The 22051-nt window shown below is 40.7% G+C and overlaps 1 protein-coding gene across 1 annotated transcript in view; it reads right to left on the bottom strand.

Annotated features, from left to right (window-relative positions):
* scaf11 (SR-related CTD-associated factor 11) overlaps positions 1 to 18440 on the bottom strand; it is a 29485-nt gene extending 11045 nt beyond the window's left edge. Inside the window, exons 1-9 of the mRNA XM_033614897.2 lie at positions 18258 to 18440; positions 9663 to 9708; positions 9305 to 9450; positions 3651 to 3734; positions 3440 to 3519; positions 3156 to 3235; positions 3029 to 3066; positions 2860 to 2933; positions 903 to 1028 (exon numbers count right to left, since the gene is read on the bottom strand). Coding sequence (XP_033470788.2) covers positions 903 to 1028; positions 2860 to 2933; positions 3029 to 3066; positions 3156 to 3235; positions 3440 to 3519; positions 3651 to 3734; positions 9305 to 9450; positions 9663 to 9681 — 647 coding nt within the window. The 5' untranslated portion in view covers positions 9682 to 9708; positions 18258 to 18440. The remainder of the gene's footprint in view (positions 1 to 902; positions 1029 to 2859; positions 2934 to 3028; positions 3067 to 3155; positions 3236 to 3439; positions 3520 to 3650; positions 3735 to 9304; positions 9451 to 9662; positions 9709 to 18257) is intronic.
* Positions 18441 to 22051: the final 3611 nt, after the last annotated feature.

The raw sequence follows: 22051 nt of genomic DNA, 5'->3' as shown, positions 1-22051 counted from the left end.
GAACCATACACACTCTGTTAGGTTTGATAAAAGCAAGGAATGGTGCTATGTATTAATTATGTGACTAAATAGTCATGTTTAATGGATTTGATTACAATTTATGACAACTGCATAGTCATTGCAAAAATGTTCATCTATAATCCTTAATGACTTCAGTCACAATAATGTGAAAAATGTCCTTCGCTTTGCTGTGCAATCACAACTGCAATTAAAGTCCTTGTGACAGGATAACTCATTTGTCTGCTTACTTGTGTAATTATCATAAGGCAGCAGATAATACTGAATCTGTAACATCACAATTTCTTACACTAAGATTCTGCCGATAGTAGCCTAATAATAGTAGTTACTTTGGTTGTATGAGTACTAGATCTGCAAAGAGAGGAAGATGGAGTAAGGCGCCATCTGAACGCAGGGAGAAATGTGACCTTTTTAATCAAGTTTATAAAAATGTGGTGCACTGACGATAGATATTTCTTGCGATAGATGTATATCACTGCTGATGACCCACTAATGAGTCAGCTGTCACTTTATCAATGTTAGAGACTTCAGTCCGCATCGTGCACTCACACTAATGCAACCACGTGAAATTTTAAGTCAAATGCCTACAAAAAATGGTTGCATATGCGACCATTTTAGTTGCAGTCTAGATGCCTATGAAGAAAGAGTCAACAGTGCAGCCTTTATTTTGTTCCATCTGGCTCTCAAAGCAAGAAAGACTGTCCATCTCTTAATGGTTTCCTGCTGTTGGTGTAATTAATATTTTGTATGTGTCTCTCTATGCCTGTTTTATTTCTGCTTAGATTAAACTGGACATAAAGGAGACAACTGCCTTGGAATGATAACTTAAAGCAGCAACAGGGGAAAAACAAAACAATGGAAGTGTTCAGTTGGGATTTCAGTACCTGGAGGTGCCGCTAGCAGGGATGGGAGCAGCAGGAGAAAGCCACGGACAGTCTTGCGCCTGGGGTTTGCACTGTTGGGACCACGTGTCATATGGTATGTCCTCTGTCACCCACACAGGCTCCACACTGCAGCAGGATGACAACAGGACAAGAATTAGTGATGAAGTACTTCCAAATGTTAATGCTGAACCACTCACACTGTATCTGTAAAAGTCTCTGACATCACTCCTGAATACGTCACTGCAGATTTAAGACTTTTACACACACTTATTTTGACACATAAACAACACTTAAATGCAAAATGCTCACCTGTGATTTAAAACTATACCAGCAGCAATGCAAATTTCCAACAGGATGCAACAGGTTTGGATGTGAATAGACTGACTGGCAGCAATGCCAATTTATGTTTAAGTTGTAGTTAGTTAGTATAGCTTACTATAATGTAAGCTATTTTATCAATTTTTGTTTAAGTGAAAAGCTTTGAGTAAGTTTTATTGTGAAAGATAAGAACTTTTATTGTGAAAGATAAGAACAGAAGGAGTGGATCTGCTATGTGCTACAGCTGCACAATTAATAGAATACTTTAAATTTAGTTCAAAATTAGTGCTCCACTCATTGAAAACAGGCAGGATAAATTATACTGACAAGCAAAATAATAAAAGAAAAAGAAAAAGAAAAATCACCCATGGCGTGTAAAAACCTTTAATCTGGTTACTTAACCCTATGGGCCCAAATGACGCAGAGTGCGTCCAAATTCACACCTGTTCTTCTCCGCAATCATGCGTCATAGCGAGAAGCCACTCACATCACGTGAAACAGCGGAAGCGTAGTATTCCGACAAGACCAAGCACTTGTAGTCCAATGTTTTCACAAGGAAAAACAATGATAAAGTTACACTAAAATTATGTATAACAGAGCTTTCATACAGCTTTGCATACACAATACTCTTTGATGGATTACTCGCGAATGCAGGCTCGCACAGAAATGCCACGAATATCACATGAAAGCACAGGACCACACACATCATTGTGCTGTCATCCCATCACGCTATAAATACAGATTGATTGTCTACAAAATAAAAAAAAAAACAAAAAAAAAATGTCTTTATAATCCATTATACAGATCTCGTTATCAGTCACTTAATATAGTGAGGAATAATATTATTACTATTTTTCTATTATCTTAGATGTAAATATTGCATGTTTCTTTCAGATAAAACACATTTTTGACTTGTGAATGAGTCAATGGAATTTCTTGCAATATTGAAAAAATACTGGCAATCATGTCCGCCTGGCACAAACCACATGTTTTGGACAGCTGTGAAGTGACAGAATGTCCCAGCATCGTGGTTCTTATATTGCCATATTCCAGAGAGTCTCCCCTCTTCATATATGGCAGAATATGTCAACTTCCAACTTGCTATGCTGAGATACATGTAAAAATGTAAGAATTTAGTCACACAGATTTTTTTTTTCATTGATATAAAAATTTATATAAAATACAGGCACATAGATGGACATGAAATGACGCCAAATCTGGATAGCCCAGACTGTCCTGAAAAAAATAAAAAAAACAAAACAAGATATAGCATGTGTATGTAGCCTTTATAACGACTGTGATATAAGCTTAAAAGTAAAGGCAGTAAAAAAATAACCCCAAAAAGGCCTAGGGCCCAAAGGGTTAATCTTCAACACTGATAGGAAACACACTTACAATTGCTATGAAGCTCTAAGGAAAAAAATAATCAGACCACTTGAAGTAATGTGCCCTGCACTCCAGCAGGGGGCTTTCTATAAATGCACTGCTCCTCTAACCCACTGCGCTCTCTGTTAACTGGGCTACTGAACTCTCCTCGGTAAGATAAAATACTGGAAACTAGCTCTACACTGCCACTGTAATACTGTATTGGCTGTAATTCATCATAACATAACTCATCATACAAGGAGGCCTGACTTACATGTCCTGAGTTGATGCTGTCGTTAATGAGACACAGGAAGACGGTGACCAAGTGCAGCACTCTGTTCCTCTCACCTGGAGAACATACACACAACGCTGATGAGACGAAACCACAAAGATAAGTACATTAACATTACTCTGAAACGTGAACATGAGACAATGAACAACACCTTTTTCCTGCTCAGTGAGGAGGGGTCATCATCGTTACCTGGAGGAGACATTTACAGTCTGTTAGACCTTGCTGACAAAATGTGAGCAGGTTGTGATATTTCTGGAGGAAGAGGAGTGTTAACGTACATTTCCTCACAAGTCCTTTTGTTTTGGCGTCTGCCGTCCTTTCCGCCTTTTGCCGTCTTGGTCTTCTTGCAGGCTTACTTCTGAAAATGAAATAAATTGATCTCGAGTTGACTTCAAAGTAAAAAAAACTCCAGACAAACATGGAATTTGATGATACTACATCACTTCTCCCTGATTAATGATTAAGTAGATCACATTAAGTATTTCCTCTAATCTCTGTTAAGACCTTTGAGACTTCAGTGCTAACCTTATGATCCTGTAATAAAAAACTGGCTGATACTTACTTGAGACAGACTTTTTGTTCGGGGTTTCTACAGCAGCAGCTCTCAGCTTCAGGCTGAGTCGCTCGTTTCCTCACAGGAACCTTAAAACAGACAGAATGTTGCATCAAAATCACATCATTTAACACCTCAGCTGACACTTGCGAGTAGGTTTTTAAGATTGCTTGATCTGCGATTTCAGATCAGAGAAAACACAGGTAGAGCGCAGACTGACCTGCACACAGCTGAGATTCCCGTCCCATCTGTAAACATTAGTGAAAGGTCTTCTGTCCACCGGGCAGGAAGGAGCCATCTGCAGCTTTAAAGTGAATTAAAAGAGCTTAAAAGACGAAACAATTGTCTAAATGTTTTACAATCGTTTCCACTCTGACATGAATTATATTCAGGAGGAAGAACTGAATTATTTTTTTGGCATAGAAAATGTTTAAATTTAATTAGGGATGTCCCGATCAAATTTTCTTGCCCCTGATCCCAATCTGAGTGATTTAATATTGAGTATCTGCCAATTTGAATCTATTGTCCTAGATAGGACAGCTGCACAGTGCACACTTCAAGTACTTTAAAGTTATTAAAAATCAATCCGGTATATGTCCCTGACAACTCAATAGCTCTATAATGTTTACTTAACAAAATATTAACGTATAGAAATAACAAACCCTCTCTTTAATCATTTTGGCCTTGTCACTGTCTCAAGGGAATGTCTCTGTCCCTTTAAAGGAGTACACTCCAGTGCCTGTTGCTCTGGTGCAACCTTTGACTGAGTTACCTGACGAGACTATGTTCCGTGAAGTGCTCATTTTCATCATCTGCGCATCTCCGTATGTTCAGGCTGAACGTCGATACACGCTATATATATACAGTACAGGCCAAAAGTTTGGACACACCTTCTCATTCAATGCGTTTTCTTTATTTTCATGACTATTTACATTGTAGATTCTCACTGAAGGCATCAAAACTATGAATGAACACATGTGGAGTTATGTACTTAACAAAAAAAGGTGAAATAACTGAAAACATGTTTTATATTCTAGTTTCTTCAAAATAGCCACCCTTTGCTCTGATTACTGCTTTGCACACTCTTGGCATTCTCTCCATGAGCTTCAAGAGGTAGTCACCTGAAATGGTTTCCACTTCACAGGTGTGCCTTATCAGGGTTAATTAGTGGAATTTCTTGCTTTATCAATGGGGTTGGGACCATCAGTTGTGTTGTGCAGAAGTCAGGTTAATACACAGCCGACAGCCCTATTGGACAACTGTTAAAATTCATATTATGGCAAGAACCAATCAGCTAACTTAAGAAAAACGAGTGGCCATCATTACTTTAAGAAATGAAGGTCAGTCAGTCCGGAAAATTGCAAAAACTTGAAATGTGTCCCCAAGTGGAGTCGCAAAAACCATCAAGCGCTACAACGAAACTGGCACACATGAGGACCGACCCAGGAAAGGAAGACCAAGAGTCACCTCTGCTTCTGAGGATAAGTTCATCCGAGTCACCAGCCTCAGAAATCGCAAGTTAACAGCAGCTCAGATCAGAGACCAGATGAATGCCACACAGAGTTCTAGCAGCAGACCCATCTCTAGAACAACTGTTAAGAGGAGACTGCACGAATCAGGCCTTCATGGTCAAATAGCTGCTAGGAAACCACTGCTAAGGAGAGGCAACAAGCAGAAGAGATTTGTTTGGGCCAAGAAACACAAGAAATGGACATTAGACCAGTGGAAATCTGTGCTTTGGTCTGATGAGTCCAAATTTGAGATCTTTGGTTCCAACCGCCGTGTCTTTGTGAGACGCAGAAAAGGTGAACGGATGGATTCCACATGCCTGGTTCCCACTGTGAAGCATGGGGGAGGAGGTGTGATGGTGTGGGGGTGTTTTGCTGGTGACACTGTTGGGGATTTATTCAAAATTGAAGGCACACTGAACCAGCATGGCTACCACAGCATCCTGCAGCGACATGCCATCCCATCCGGTTTGCCTTTAGTTGGACCATCATTTATTTTTCAACAGGACAATGACCCCAAACACACCTCCAGGCTGTGTAAGGGCTATTTGACCAAGAAGGAGAGTGATGGAGTGCTGCGGCAGATGACCTGGCCTCCACAGTCACCGGACCTGAACCCAATCGAGATGGTTTGGGGTGAGCTGGACCGCAGAGTGAAGGCAAAGGGGCCAACAAGTGCTAAACACCTCTGGGAACTCCTTCAAGACTGTTGGAAAACCATTTCAGGTGACTACCTCTTGAAGCTCATGGAGAGAATGCCAAGAGTGTGCAAAGCAGTAATCAGAGCAAAGGGTGGCTATTTTGAAGAAACTAGAATATAAAACATGTTTTCAGTTATTTCACCTTTTTTTGTTAAGTACATAACTCCACATGTGTTCATTCATAGTTTTGATGCCTTCAGTGAGAATCTACAATGTAAATAGTCATGAAAATAAAGAAAACACATTGAATGAGAAGGTGTGTCCAAACTTTTGGCCTGTACTGTATATATCTCAGTATTTTCTACTAGGTGGGCTACATGTTCAGTTGCGAGTCAAAGCCACATCTGAGATGTCACAAGCACTTTAATAAAAACAGACTGTGATCAGAATAAAATGCAAAGACAGGGTTTTTTTTCTGTTTGAAAATCTGCAGCCACACAACATGTAAATTAAAAATATTGTGAAAAATAAATAGCAGGGCTGTACATTAACTTTCTGCACACAGCACTGGAGCTACAGAGGTTTAGAGGTTTGCAGCACAGGACACAAAACTTTATCAGTATAGAAGTATCAAGTAGGCCTAAATCCATGTTGTCCGAAACAAGACAAAATCTTTGTGGCGGGAGATAAAAATTTGTTTTCTATGGTCTTTAAAATGAATCTAGTGCTGGGAAATGATTTAAATCTTTTTATTTATTTAGGCTATTAATCTTATTTATGCACAGAGCATCACCAGAGCGGCTGAGGGAGGAAAGGAGCGAGACTGATGACTAGGAATTAATGAAACCATGATCTACCTCACACACAAACTAGCAAACAAGTGCTCATCTGACACAATCGAGCAGCTGTCTCCCACACATGCAGCGCAGCGCTAGGCCTGTCGCGATATGCGGTAAGTTGGTTAATTGTACGGTAAATTTAAAGGGAGACGGTAACTTTTCCAGCCACGATTAATTGCCATATTCATGTGTGTTTGTTTTCCTCGTCTCTCTCCAACAAAGAGACTAGACGACAAGAGCGCTCACTGCCGTGCATTGTCTGGCAGCCAGGTGAGTTGGTTCATTAGCGTAATGAAAGGAGGAAAAGCTCTTGTGATCAAGTGTCTTTGTCTCTGTCAGGGAGACGGGGCTATGGGCTACACACACACACAGTGCGATCTTCGTGAGGGGTAAACGAGGCAGAGAAAAAACAGAGAGTTGAGCATAAGAGAAACAAATGCCACGGCCCCTATGTGGGAGTGTTTTGGATTTAAACCAAATGACAGAGGGGAGCCCAGTAATTTGGACGAGCCGGTATGCCGGGTTTGTTTTAAAACCATCTCAACAAAAAGAGTGAATACGACCAACTTAACTGCACACCTGAGAGTGAGAGACTGACAGTCGATTTTTTTTTTGTATTTATTTATTTATTTCGATATTTTTACGTGTTATTTCAGATATTGAAATGTTCTTTTTTGCATTCCTAAATATTCTTGTTAAATAAATGTTTATTTCTCTTTAAAAGGGTGTACTTGCATCAATATGCCTTTATTATCATTATGTAAGTTTAAAAAATAGTCTAAAACAGCAAAATTACAACAATAATAAAAATGGTCTTAAAAGCACAATATTACGCAACATTATTGCTTATCGCAAGAATTTCTGACGCAATCAATTGCCCAGCAAAACTTGTTATCGTGACAGGCCTATGCAGTGCTGTTCTGCACATGTACTACTGTGGTCATTTATTCATCTCATAGACTGATTTAGCGTAGCACGTGCCACATATAGACTGATGTCACAATGCAGACTGATTAACTGCCAGATTAAACAGAGGAGCAGCTCTGTGTCTCTCTGAGTGTTAATGGAGAAACTGTGAGTGAGTGAGTGAGTGAGTGAGTGAGTGAGTGAGTGAGTGAATGAGTGGGGTGGAGTTGTGTGGAGTGTGAGAGAGGAGAGATGCACACTGGCATGCATTATGTAATGCAACCTGACCCTATATGGATATAAACAGTATTGTCTGAATCGTACATATCAATATACAGTACAGGCCAAAAGTTTGGACACACTTTCTCATTCAATGCGTTTTCTTTATTTTCATGACTATGACTACTACATTGTAGATTCTCACTGAAGGCATCAAAACTATGAATGAACACATGTGGAGTTATGTACTTAACAAAAAAAGGTGAAATAACTGAAAACATGTTTTATATTCTAGTTTCTTCAAAATAGCCACCCTTTGCTCTGATTACTGCTTTGCACACTCTTGGCATTCTCTCCATGAGCTTCAAGAGGTAGTCACCTGAAATGGTTTTGCCTTTAGTTGGACCATCATTTATTTTTCAACAGGACAATGACCCCAAACACACCTCCAGGCTGTGTAAGGGCTATTTGACCAAGAAGGAGAGTGATGGAGTGCTGCGGCAGATGACCTGGCCTCCACAGTCACCGGACCTGAACCCAATCGAGATGGTTTGGGGTGAGCTGGACCGCAGAGTGAAGGCAAAGGGGCCAACAAGTGCTAAACACCTCTGGGAACTCCTTCAAGACTGTTGGAAAACCATTTCAGGTGACTACCTCTTGAAGCTCATGGAGAGAATGCCAAGAGTGTGCAAAGCAGTAATCAGAGCAAAGGGTGGCTATTTTGAAGAAACTAGAATATAAAACATGTTTTCAGTTATTTCACCTTTTTTTGTTAAGTACATAACTCCACATGTGTTCATTCATAGTTTTGATGCCTTCAGTGAGAATCTACAATGTAGTAGTCATAGTCATGAAAATAAAGAAAACGCATTGAATGAGAAGGTGTGTCCAAACTTTTGGCCTGTACTGTATATCGGTACATAGTTGTTATATTGCTCAGCCCTAAGTACAGTATCCACAGTGATCATGGTGCACCATAGGTGAAAAACAAGCAAAAGACTATCACACTGAAAAATGATACGAGTGTACATAAATTAGGTAAATAAGATAAATAAACAGTCTCATACTGCATTTTGCTGTCGTTTATGGAGCAGGGGCTGTTACAGACAGACAGACAGTGGAGAGTTGGGGACAGTTGCACTCCACGTTGCTTTGTATGAAAGCTTCACTAGAAAAAGCACCTGAGTGACAGTTGACATAAAATAAAGGATCAGACCAGGCTCTATATAGCTAAATGCAGTGGATCCCCATCAGCTAATAAATGTCTTGATCAACGCCGATACTTATCTTTCAAATTGGATCAGGACATCCCTTATTTTAATCATGTTTTTCTGCACTAGGCCAATATCAGCTAAAAAATCTACTGGATTAAAATACAAAAAGGGTACAAAATTAATACCATCCACTGGCCAAATGCAGCTTAAATATGCAAGTTGCTGGTAGATTTGCTCACCAGCTAAAAGAACAATGGTAATCTAATGAGTGGCTGGTAAATTTGAACATTTACTAACTATTTGGCTGGCAGAAAAAAAGTGAATTTTGCACCCTGCATACAACTTCAATTTGTTGTGTCAATCTGTAGAAATTCAGCATTTCACCCATTTTGTAAGCCGCCTACACTAGCTCTAACAAACAGTTTTGTTTTTTCACACTCATTTAGATTGTGCTCTTAAGTCCAAATTGGCCAAACACCAATTCACTACTGCTGATATCACTATTTCACAACTATATTGTCACAAATATAGTAGCATTGAGTGTCACCTCTGCCCACGTGAGGAGACATCTGAGGCAGAAGACGTGGCAGCAGCTGTCAGGCATGGCGAGCTCGCCTCCAGCCAGGACGCCAAGGCAGATAGGACATCTCTCCGCCTCCTCAGCATCCGTCCCATCCGGTGGGCCCTGGCCGCCTAGACACACACACATACATGTTTTTTAAAATTTTATGATTCAGATCTGATATTTTCTACTTAGTATGAACAGGGGAAAAAAAGCTGCACTAAGATTAAGGTTTTTCAATGTGGAGATGCATGGATACTCTATGACTGATGGGTCATACAGTTCATGTAACATGCATCTGAACATTTGACCTAAATCATCACTGTACTGTGTAAAGTCTCACCACTTCCAGCTCCAGTCATGTCCGCCCCGGGCTGTCCTGATCACCACTACAACACAGAGGAGCAGAGTAAATGAAGATGAAGGTGAGATTAATGCAAAGGAGAGGAGTAGTTGATTAAATACACTATGTCCATACACTTTGTTTGGCCCACAGGGAAACCAACCAATCAAATCTCTTTATAACATCAACAAGACACAAGAGAAAAGAGATGAGGTGTGATGTTGTTGCATCAATGTGTCTGGGAACAAACGAGTATTGCTGTTTCTGCCATTAGAATTTGAAAACAGTTCTTCCACATAAAGTAGAGCCGTAACGGTACATGTATTTGTGTCGAACCGTTTGGTACGCGACTTTTGGTTCGGCACGACCCTGTACCGAATTACTGGGCACAGGATATTATTTTATTTTATTTTGTTTTATTTTAATTCCATTTTTGCGAGCCGAACCATTTAAAATATCTAGTTCCCCAACGGACATAATTGAGTGACGGACCGAGTCCGACCGTAAATCTCCGCTTTCACTTTGTGCAGCGCATTCTCGCATTTTGACAACATGGCAAGTGAGCCTGACGAACCTGAAGACCCACCCGCAAACCTTAAGTCCTCCGTTTGGGAACACTTTGGTTTCAGGGTAAAATACGAAGATGGAAATAAACAAGTTGACAACACAAAAGCAGTGTGCCGACACTGCAGAACAGCGGTCGGGTATGTACTTGGAAACCCATCTAACATGCTAATGCATCTAAAGCGACACCACCCGAGTTTGAACGTTAACCAGCACGACTAGAAAAAGCAATCTGGTGCAAACTACGATATCGTCGTCGTTTAAAAAGAAAGAGCTTTAGGGACGTCCCTCAATTGGGACCCACAGTACAATACCAGTGAAAATATCATGGTTCTGAGTAGTATCAGGATACCACAGCGAAAATGAGGCAGATGTGCCTTTTGTCATTTATAAAAAGATAAATCACTTTTCTATAATACATCAATGATATTTCAATGGAATAAAATACTTATTGACTTATTCATACTTCAAAAACAGCATCAATAAGTGATTAACATAGGGGGGACTGAAATAAAATAAATAAATAATATAAAAATCAACCAGCCACCCTCCTCCCCTGACAAGTCCCTTCATAAGTAACGAACAGTCCCTAAAGTTTCTCCTCTGATACGCCACATACTGTGTGCCCCCATGGCTCAGCTGTTCAGGTACTTTTGGGCAGTCATGACAACAAGTTATTCACCTGGACCCGGACTTCTTTGCCGGTAAGCCGTTATAATGCACCGCCGTATTTGACAGGAATACGTATTCCTGTCCGTGTCTGTGACCCCCGTTCAACCCACAACCGGGTTGAACCGGGTTCAACACTGCCGACATTTTACTCTGTCTGTCACCGCACGCTGTTTGATTGCGTTATCAAAACACGCCGCTATTATTCGGCCTTGCTTTTCACTTATTCCACCGAATACCGAATGTGTTTTTTATAATAAATAAAAATATATTCGGCTGAATATATTCGGTGCATCCCTAAATAGGAGCCTTCCCCCACTCCCCTCACCGCTGCTCTCCTCACTATACTGGCTGCTGCGCTGTGCAAGTGCACAGATGTCTCAGAGTGGTGGTGCATTTGCAAAAATGTTTTGAAGGAGCAGCAGCGGCGACACGCCGCTGCTAAATGAATGTAGCGGAAACACTGGACTTATATTCATTGTGCCGACAGTGGCTTGGAAAACCGCCCATAACCGTGTCACACAGGGAAGAGGGAAGGCGGCTGGAGTTCCTCCAACATTTGCAGTTAGATTATCATATTTTTTTATTGACAAAAATATAGGCTGCTTCGGCTGATTTTTTTTATGCGCACATGTGCCCCTAAATATTTTTTACAGTTCGCACACACCTATTTTTAGTCGCAAATGTGAGTGAAACGCTCGCACTGTCGAGCCCTGTAGTTGTCTATTTTTTTCATTACTGTACCGAAAAAAACCGAACCGTGATTTTTGTGTACCATCACACCCCTAACATAAAGCTGCAGCCATCTTGGTTGTTTTCGAAAATGCCTCAATGGCGCTTCTCTTGACGAAGCTCAGTTCATGCACATGTCGTGTCCCTGCCGCAAGGATGTGTGTCACCAAAAATGACGTCACATAATTTGAGTAAAGCACAGAGGCATCAGTCATCATCACAAAAACATCCAATATTAGATAGTGTTGTGATTGGCCTGACCGGTGTGAGGCCGGCTGAATCTGTCTGGACATGAGGGGGACCAGGCATGTCTGCCAGAGCAAATAAAACACAAGCTCACAGACTGTCTAGTTCCCAGGCCATCCGACTGAGTTTCTACAAATCTATGGCGTTATATTTATGCCTCATTCCTGAGCAAGCAATGGAAGATGGGGAGCGCAGAAAAAATACTATGCAAGCACATAAATAATATTTTTAAAAGAAATCATACACAAACAAACTCCTTATTCTGTGCTCAATAAAGGAACTGCATGTGCCATTATCCCTATCAATGTGCCATAATAACCCCTCTCACTCAGTTTACTCATATGCCCTCTCACAAACTCTTGCTCAGTGTGCTGCTAGACCACTGCTCACATTGTGTCTCTCTCAACCTCTCCTCTCTGTGCACACTCAACTTTGCCCGCACACTCACTCATCCTAGTTTTACAATTTGCCACAAAACCAACCAAGATTGAAGAACTGATCTGACTGGCTGTTTCATCTCCAATCACAAAGCTCCTATAAGACAACCAAAGAGAGAGATCTGAGATTTTCAGCCACAGGATATGACAGAATTAAATGGTAAAAGAACAACAATATGCCACAGCGTCAGGTGAGTTTCTCGTCTGTGATAGAGATGCAACGATCCAGCTTTTTCAGTTTCGATACCAATCCCGATGCTGTGGCTTTGAGTATCAGCCGATACCCGATACTGATCCGATACCATGACTGACCTAAAAAAGCTATATACCTTTACATGTAGAACAGAAAAGACTAGAGGCATCAGGCACTGTTGAATACACAGTTCTTTCCTTGGATAAAATGAATCAAGCGTAGCTCACGTAGCAATAGATTTAAAGGGAAAGGATCGCAGCAGGTATGGGCTGCATTTTCTGATACCCGATCCATCTATTTTGATGATATCGGGGCCAATATTCGATCCAGATATCGGATTGTCCCGATCCTCGGACCAGGTATCGACGCCGATCACATTATTTTTTACAAAATCGGAAATAAAAGATCAGAGGAATCAAAACAACAAAAATGGCCAGGTTTTTCATCTATGTTGTTCACTGTTGCCTCCGCTTTCCAACGTATAAAGATATAGGCCTATTTTGTTTGTTGAAGACAAGAAGAAGATATTGACTTGGCTTATATTTTGTGCTGCTGAACCACCGATAAGCTTTCTGGATGCTATTTAAATAAAAAACAAACCTTGTGGGACAATCTGGATGTATTCTTTTTTTTTTTCTTAATGCTTTGCAAAGTATCCGATCAGACTCGGTATCGGACTCGGTTTCAAAATAAAGGACTCGGGGGGGTTTGGATCTGGCTACAGCCATGCCAGAAGTGCAGAGAACAAAGGGCAAATATGCCAAATGGTGCAGTAAGTTTGTTTTTTTTGGTGTAGGTAAAAATGTTTTAGTGAAAATTACTGTGAGACACACTGTACATTAATGTTTTGGGACTAACACATAATGTTAGATTAAATATTCGGTACCTAATATTTGTCATTTTGACAATTTTCACGTTGTCTTGTCAGGATATAAAGGCTTTATAAACAACCTTTATCCTGTCATGGGGCACCAAACTGTTGTGTTGTTGTATATGCTGAAAAGCCATTATTAACTCAGTGTATGAGTCTACCCATGACTCATTTCAACACAGCCACTCTCTCTTGATGGATGTTGAAATTACAGCTTCACACTGTCAGTATGTTTCCTATACACACTGGATTTTTAGTCCTGAGTTAGAGCTTACGAAAACCACCCGGGTGACAACTGGCAGGGAAAACCCTGATTAAATGAGTGGAAAAACGTAACGAATGCCGCTGTACTGCATGGTACAATTAAGAATCAACACCCAGTCATGCTCTGTGGCATGTGTAAAAATGCTGAGCAGGCCCAGCTGTTTCTGATTTTGCATCAAGACTGCAAGAGGGAAAGATCTAAGTAACTTCAGAAGAGGGTTCATTGTTGGGGCACGGATGACAGCAGCTTCAGTCACAAAGACAACTGGCTGGTGTTTCAGTGGGAGCAGTGAGTGCTGTCTGCTCTAGATCCAAGGGAGAGACAAGTCTAAATAGAGTCGGTAATTGTGGTCAACAGCGTACGTGATGACAGTGATGCTCGTGCATTGGTGCGATATGCTGCAGTGCATAAACCCCTTATTAAAAAGATGAAGAGTTCAGTGGCGCAAAAACTATAGGCAGAAAAAAAAGATATGGTCAGATGAGTCATCCTTCAACATATTCACAAGGGGGCAACTGCATGTGTGGCATACACTGACAGAACAGGACAGGCCTTAATGCTTGATCCTGGGGTGAAAAGACCAGACCATGTGGCTCTGTTATGCAGTGGGGGGACATTTTGCTTGCATAGCCTGGGTCCATGTGTCCCTTTAGAAGGAGTGGTCTCTTCCAGGATGAAAATGCCCCACTATATATAGGGTATGAGAGATCACTGAATGGTTTGATGAGCATAAAAATTATGTGAATTATGTGCTTGTTTAGGCCTTCGCAGTCACCAGATCTCAACCCGACTATATATGTGATTTTGGACTGACGTGTTACACAGCGCTCTCCACCCCCATCATCAAAGCACCAAATGAGGGAATATCTCTTAGAAGAGTGGTGTTCCAGAGAGTTGTAAAATCAACGCAAAGGCACACTGAAGCTGTTCCGCCAGAACGTGATGGCCCAACATCTTAACAAGACACTTTATGATCATTTTTCTATCAGGATTCCCATACATTTTCATGGACAAAATTTCTATGACTTTTCAATGACCCACAGTAAAATTTCCATGACCATTCACAACATGTAACATGAACAGAACTGTGGAGTACACTGAGAATAAAGGGGGCGCAATTATACATGGTCTATCCAAGTGCCACTTTGGTTTCGTTTTAAGTCTTCTGTTATCTAGAGCGTTCAGATCACACTTCAGAAACCGTCTGAATTGGCCTGCAGACACAGAGCAGCAGAACTCCCAGAGTGGAGGTCTGAGAGCCGACAGTATGGTTGGCCCGTTGGTTAATTTGTTCGAAAAGAAGAATGCGCCATACCTTCGAACAACCATGCTCTACTTTCAGAGCAAAGCAGTAAAAATGAAACAAAAGTACGCACTGGAGCTCCAAGTGACAACTGATCGCCCTAAACTGCCAATGTCAATTCTTACATCTTAGAAAATGTAGTAACATTTAAAAGTAGTATTGGGGCATCGGTATGGAAACACGTACAATCAAACTGTCACAAAAATTTTCTTGCCCCTCTTGCCTTGCGTTATTCAAATATGTAAGATTCAAATCATTCAAGCGTAATTCCAGCTAGTTGCACACATGGAAGAAGCGACGGAGAGCGGGAAGAAAATAAAGAAATGTCTATGATGGAAAACAAAATGTCAAGCATTGATGCATATTACAGCTACTTTACACAACAGCTAGCCTACAGGAAATGGACTACATCCGCATCCGCTGTTATGTTACATGGAGAGTTATTCACGGAAGATTACTGTGAAAATTTATTTCATTATACGCAACAAAATCCAATGGCTTTTCCAACATTTTCAATCATTTTTATGTATTCCATGACTTTTCCAGGCCTGGAAAATGAGACGGTGAAAGTCTTTGACTTTTCCAGATTTTCCCATGACCATGGAAACCCTGCCTATCAATTTGTCACCAGTCCGTAGCCACTGTGCCGAGGCACAAAGCCACTGTAGCTATGCAGTAGATATAGCTGTTGTCGTCTCCTAAAAAACGTGGGAAGACTGAAATTAGGGCCGCCACGATTAGTCGACTCATCGATGACTAATCGACTAACAAAATAATCGGTGACTATTTTAGTAGTCGACTAATTGGTTTGAGTCATTTTTCATAGAAAAGTACTATAAACGTGCCCTAAAATACTCCTATTGCAGCTTTTTATGTTCAAATATTGGCAGCTTCACACTAGGGATGGGCATCAATTTTCAATTATCGATGATTGATTGTTAAGGCTTTTGATCCATCACAAATAATTTTGATCGATAGTCGCAGTGTTTCCCCTACAATGCCTGGCATAGGTCCGGCGAGCCGGCGGTTCGACGGGCCTACGAGACCCCCGCCAGACCTATGCCAGGCAAAAAATCAGAAACAGACGGAGGCTCTCATCGCTCTCTAAAGCCTCGGCAGCTTCCCTTGACGCCTCTGAAAACACTACGCCATTGAAAGACGGAGGTTTTGCTGAAAACTGAAGCCTGTAACTCTGGCTGGCAACGGTTATAAACACCCAGGGGTGAACTGCGCACGCACGCCATTCTTCCTCTTTGGCCTGGGGGGTTGAAGCTCAAAACTGGGGCAGCTGCGCTCTCTTGCGGCAACAGTCTGCACTGCACTCTTTTGTTTTCTCTCTTTTGAAATACTCGCTTATCAATTAATCGATAACTGATCGTTAATTTTTTTGATGATCGAATAATGAATTTTGATCGTTTGCCCATCCCTACTGCACACACTCTCCCATGACGGTGAACTAAAACCCTTTGGTGTGAGTACGAAACAAGACATTAGATGACATAATTTTGGGGTTTGGGTGAGACAGACCGACATTTTTCAACATTTTAACACATTTTTCGATAAAATGATTAGTCGACTAATCAAAGAAATAATCGACAGGTTAGTCGACAATGAAAATTATTGTTAGCTGCAGCCCTAACCGAAATCCCACATCAGCTGTGACTGGCTAGCTTAGGCTGTTTGTGTTTTGACCAACAAGTTTGTGATGCTGACGGAGATTGTTTATAGTAAAGATAACGTTATAAGGTTGAAGAGAGACCAGTGTTTTCCCTATAGGCATGAAAGCAGTGCTGCAATACAGCCCAAGACATTGCCACAATTGTGCAGTCTTCTATTGGTTAGTGGTCATTTGAATGTGCAGCTAGCAGCAACTAAGGCTATGCTGCCAGTCTCACTACCAACCAATTACAACAAACTATAACAGACGTAGAGATCACAGAGAACATGACGAGTCACATCAGTAGCAAATACGAGATCAAATTCACAATTTATTATACATGAATACACCTGAATGTAACGTTAGGCCGATGCCTAGATGGTGTGCGTCTTTTTGTAGGCTTTGTTTTCTAAAACAATCTCCACCAACTTCATATAATCATGTTGATATCGTCAACACATTCATCAAACATCTAACAGATATTAAAAATTATTTCAGCTTGTGTATGTGTTTTAGAAGGAATATTTGAATATAATTTCTGGCTCATGTTGACAGACCTATATAGCACACATTTTTCCAAAATGTGATCACTGTAATTGTCTTCACACTTAGCTTGTTAGTCTAAATTACTGTATATATTTCTGAATTACTATTTGAGAGTCTGACTCATCCTCCTTGTTGGGCAACACCGACAGAAAAACAGACTATCAGTGCCCTAAAACTAATACAGACAGCTACTGACCAGATTTGTGATCAGGTGTCTGTGTATGAGTAATATTTAATTTGTATTTTTCATGTTTTAACGTGCAGAATCCTGATGTGCTGTTATTTACAGAGTCATTGTGAACAAATCTAGATCCAGCAGACCATAGATCTTTTTTTAGCTGGCTAACAGTGAGCAGGAAGTCTGTACCTTTGATTTCAAGCTGATACTGATTTGATCCAGAAACAGTTTTCACTTTCACAACTTTCATTAAACCATTCTGAAATTAGTCTAAAGTGAAACCTATTCAACAGACTCAGATCAGAGCCTCGATATGGGGGAGAAACCCCTAAATAAGGTTTCAGTCCTAAACACTTAAAATAAACCAAGTCAACACCGGCCATTAGTCACTAGCCTTGTGCTCAAACTGTCATTTAATTTATCCATTTAACACCACCGGATGTAAGCCTCGACCAAGAGTTAGCCTACCGTTAGATTAAATCCTTATGTTAACATGCGTGATTGGTGTGACTGAGGAGTCGAGCAGGCGGGCTGATACTTGTGAAAGCTCGCTACTGTTATGAGCCCGCACGGCCTGGCTCCTGGAGACATAAAATTAGCACCAACTTGTTCAACCAGTGCCAACACGACGATGACAACAGCATTGTTGTTGGTTAGCCACACAGCTAAAGCTAGCTAAAAACACAGCTACCCATGGGCTAGCTGATTGTTGTTAGCACGGCAGCAAACATGGCTAAATAGTTTCTAATATTAGCCACGATGATTGCACTGAAGGTCACAAGTTAGCTAACTAGCTAGCTGGCTAGCAGCAAGCGAGCGTAGCTGAAGGCTATCTAGCTGCTTTGAACAACAGCACCTGCTTACGTCGCTTTTAGCTTGCTAGCATTTCGCTCCAGTTAGCTCTAGTTAGCTAGCGGCAAGTGTCGTTACTCACCTTTACGTGCTGTTGCAGCTGGGTTGCACCTAGTGAACTGTTTTTAATGTCCAAACTCCTGCTATGAAATGCTGACGAATCACACGATCCGGGAATTGTTTTGGGCTAAAAAACGGAGCGTAGCTTTCAGAAAGTCTCAGCCACATGTCTCGCGGTCTGGCTGAGAGCTGGTGCGACTGGCGCCCCCTACTGAAGCCGCCGAGTATTACGGAGCAGAGCGGATTTATCCCTCTAGTGGTGTTTACAGTGCAAAGAAATACAGCAACAGGTGGTGGAGAGGCCAATAACTGTATTCAACTTCTTCCACGTTGTTATGTGAACAAGACTATATATATGTATACACACACACCAACCACTTCATAAGGAACACCTTGCTAGTACCAGGTTGGACCCCTTTTGCCTTCAGAACTGCCTTAATTCTTTGTGGCATAGATTCAACAAGGTGCTGAAAACATTCCCTTAGAGATTTAGTCCATATTGACATGACAGCATCACACAGTTGTTGGCTGCACATTCATGATGCAAATCTCCCATTCCACCACATCCCAAAGGTGCTCTATTGGATTGAGATCTGGTGCGTGTGGAGGCCATTGGAGTACAGTGAACTCATTGTCATGTTCAAGAAACCAGTTTGAGATAATTTGAGCTTTGTGAGCTTTGGTGCGTCATCCTACTGGAAGTAGCCATCAGAAGATGGGTACACTGTGGTCATAAAGGGATGAACGCTGTCAGCAACAATACTCAGGTAGGCTGTGGCGTTTAAACAATGTTCAGTTTGTACTAAGGGGCCCAAAGTGTGCCAAGAAAATATCCCCCATACCATTACACCACCACCACCAGCCTGAACTGTTGATACAAGGCAGGATGGATCCATGCTTGCATGTTGTTTACGCCAGATTCTGACCCTACCATCTGAATGTCACAGCAGAAATCAAGACTCGTCAGACCAGGCAACGTTTTTCCAATCTTTTATTGTCCAATTTAGGTGAGCACATGTGAATTGTAGCCTCAGTTTCCTGTTGTTAGCTGACAGGAGGGGCACCTGGTGTGATCCTCTGCTGCTGTGGCCCATCTGCTTCAAGGTTCGACGTGTTGTTCGTTCAGACATGGTCTTCTGCATACCTTGGTTGTAACAAGTGGTTATTTGAGTTACTGTTGCCTTTCTATCATCTTGAACCAGTCTGGCCATTCTCTCCTCTGACCTCTGGCATCAACAAGACATTTTGGCCCAGAGAACTGCCGATCCCTGGATCAACTGAGGAACATCTTCAAAATTAGATCACTTCAATAACACAAAGAAAATTATACATGCTCTTATATTTTCCCACCTTGATTGCTGTAATGCCTTGTTCATCTGCCTAGACAATAGAGCAACACATCAGCTACAAATTAAAATTCATCAGCTAGACTTTAAACAAAACAATCCTCACGCATCACGCTGATTTTGGCTTCACTGCATTGGTTTCCAGTCTCTTTAAGAATTCACTTTGAAGTGCTTTTAATCACATACAAGGCTCTAAATGATCTGGCACTGGCGTAAATAACTGAGCTTCTCACACCATAGTGAACAGATCCCTCAGATCTTCTAGTATGAGTCTTCTGACTGTTCCAGAGTTCAGATTAGAGACAAAGTGTGATGGAGCCTTTGCAGCACTGGCTCCTCTGCTCTGGAACAACCTCCCACTGTGCATCAGATCAGCTTACTCTGTTAACGTTTTTAATCTCATCTCAAAGCTTCTACAGACTGGCTTTCCTTAAGAACTGATGGACTTCTATTGCTTTACCATTTAATTTTACTTATTTATTGTCATTATTGCCCCTCGTTGAGTTTTTCTGTGCGTGTGTGTGTGTGTGTGTATTTGCAGATATGTGTATGCATACATATATGTATGTGTTCATGTGTATATGTAGGTGTATGTTTATGCATATGTTTTATTATTATTGCTTTTGTTTTGTATTTTCTTCATCTTGGTAAGCAAGAAAAATTACTCTAAGAAATTAAGTTTCATTTCTTTTACTTGGTTAAAAAAAGGTCATCATATCACACCACAAAATGAAAGCTATTCCATAAAATGTTTTGTGGCTCCAAATATCCAAATTTGACAGTTTAAATGTAGCTAGTGCTGCAGAAGTCAAGGTTTTAATAGTAAAGTTGGCTGAATTCAATTTAGCTGCTTCTATTTCAGGGTCCTGGCATTGTGCACCCTGGCTCACTGTAACACTGGCCTGACCTACTGGGACACATGAACTGAAGAGAGTCATCATTAATGTTATTAGAAACACCTGTGCTTTTCCTACTATGACTTTTGACAAGCCAAAAATGTCAAAATGTGGAAAAATGCAAGTGTGAATCACATTTTAGGGCCTTTATATGTGGTTCTTTAAATGAGTAGTGTTAGCTAGAATGAATGAAAAGCGAGCACCACCTCAGCAGTGATTAAGACTCCTTGCCCGTTTTGACTGAATGCAGAAACACCACAGCAATGACCACTGAACAACAAACATGGACGCAAAAATAACCCAACATAAGGATCTCACATTATGCTTTAAACACTAACAAACTGAGACACAGTACAGTCTTTTGATGAATACAGAATGTTCCCTGTAAGATTAAACACAAAGTATGTTTTGGGAGCTGTGGGAAGTGGAGTGCTCAACAAAATCATTAACAATCAATTATGTTGAAAGGAAGGAAGCAAAGAAAAGTGTCCAGTGGTTAAGCAGAACAAAAGGATGAGCCTGCCAGAAAAATGGAGCTTGTTAGGTTATATCAGACAAGAGGGCTGTTTGAAGTCCTAACTACCAACCATGAAAACTGAGTGCTCAATATTAAAAACACTGGCATCTGTTCAGATGGTTTCTTATTTAGCACACAACAGGGAGCCGGGAGGAATCCAAGAAAAGATTCATACTCTGTGTTCTCTACACCAGTGGTTCCCTGTTTTATTTGGCTGTGACTAACAGCTATAGCCCTCTCTATCAGTTGGTTGGTTGGTGGGTTGACCAATTTTGCCCCACCCTTTGGCAGCCACAGTTTTTGCCCTAGTGGAGGCTAAATTTTGAATGGAGGTGGCAGTCATTGCGAATTCACATTTGTTGTCAGACAGCCCTGGAGGAAGTAAGGGCATGTTCCAAAAGTGTGCCTTTGATTTTATTTCAAAATGTCTTTAATAGAAAGTGTAATTATAAAAACTGAATCACTGAATGTTTAGGTTAGGTCAAGACTACATCTTGGAATGATGAAAGCTGGATGTTTATGTCTATTATATACTCTTAGCAAACTATTATTAAACTATTATTTCAACCATTTATTCATTACTTTTAGTTAATAGAATCATTTATACATTACGTTTAGCCGGCTATTTAACCCTTTATCCATTTCTTTTTAGCTGTTTCACCTTTTATCCATTATTTTTAGTTAATAGAATCATTTATACATTACGTTTAGCCAGCTATTTAACCCTTCATCCATTTTTTTTGGCTAACTATTTCAACTTTTATTCATTAATTTTAGCTAACTATTTCACCTTATATCTATTTCTTTGAGCTAGCTATTTGACCTTTTATCCATTACTTTTAGCTAACCTTTTCACCCTGTATCTATTACTTTTAGCTTTTTCACCTTTTATCCATTACTTTTAGCTATTTCATCTTTTATCCATTACTTTTAGCTAACTATATCAACCATTAAATACATTACTTTAAGCTAGGTATTTCCCATTTTATCCATTAGGCTACTTTTAGCTATTTCACCTTTTATCCATTTCTTTTAGCCAACTATTTCAACCATTTAT

This window comes from Epinephelus lanceolatus, chromosome 23 (assembly GCF_041903045.1).
Source record: "Epinephelus lanceolatus isolate andai-2023 chromosome 23, ASM4190304v1, whole genome shotgun sequence".
Lineage (NCBI taxonomy): Eukaryota > Metazoa > Chordata > Actinopteri > Perciformes > Serranidae > Epinephelus > Epinephelus lanceolatus.
The sequence above is the reverse complement of the archived record's forward strand: the minus strand, read 5'-3'. Positions and strand labels throughout refer to the sequence as shown.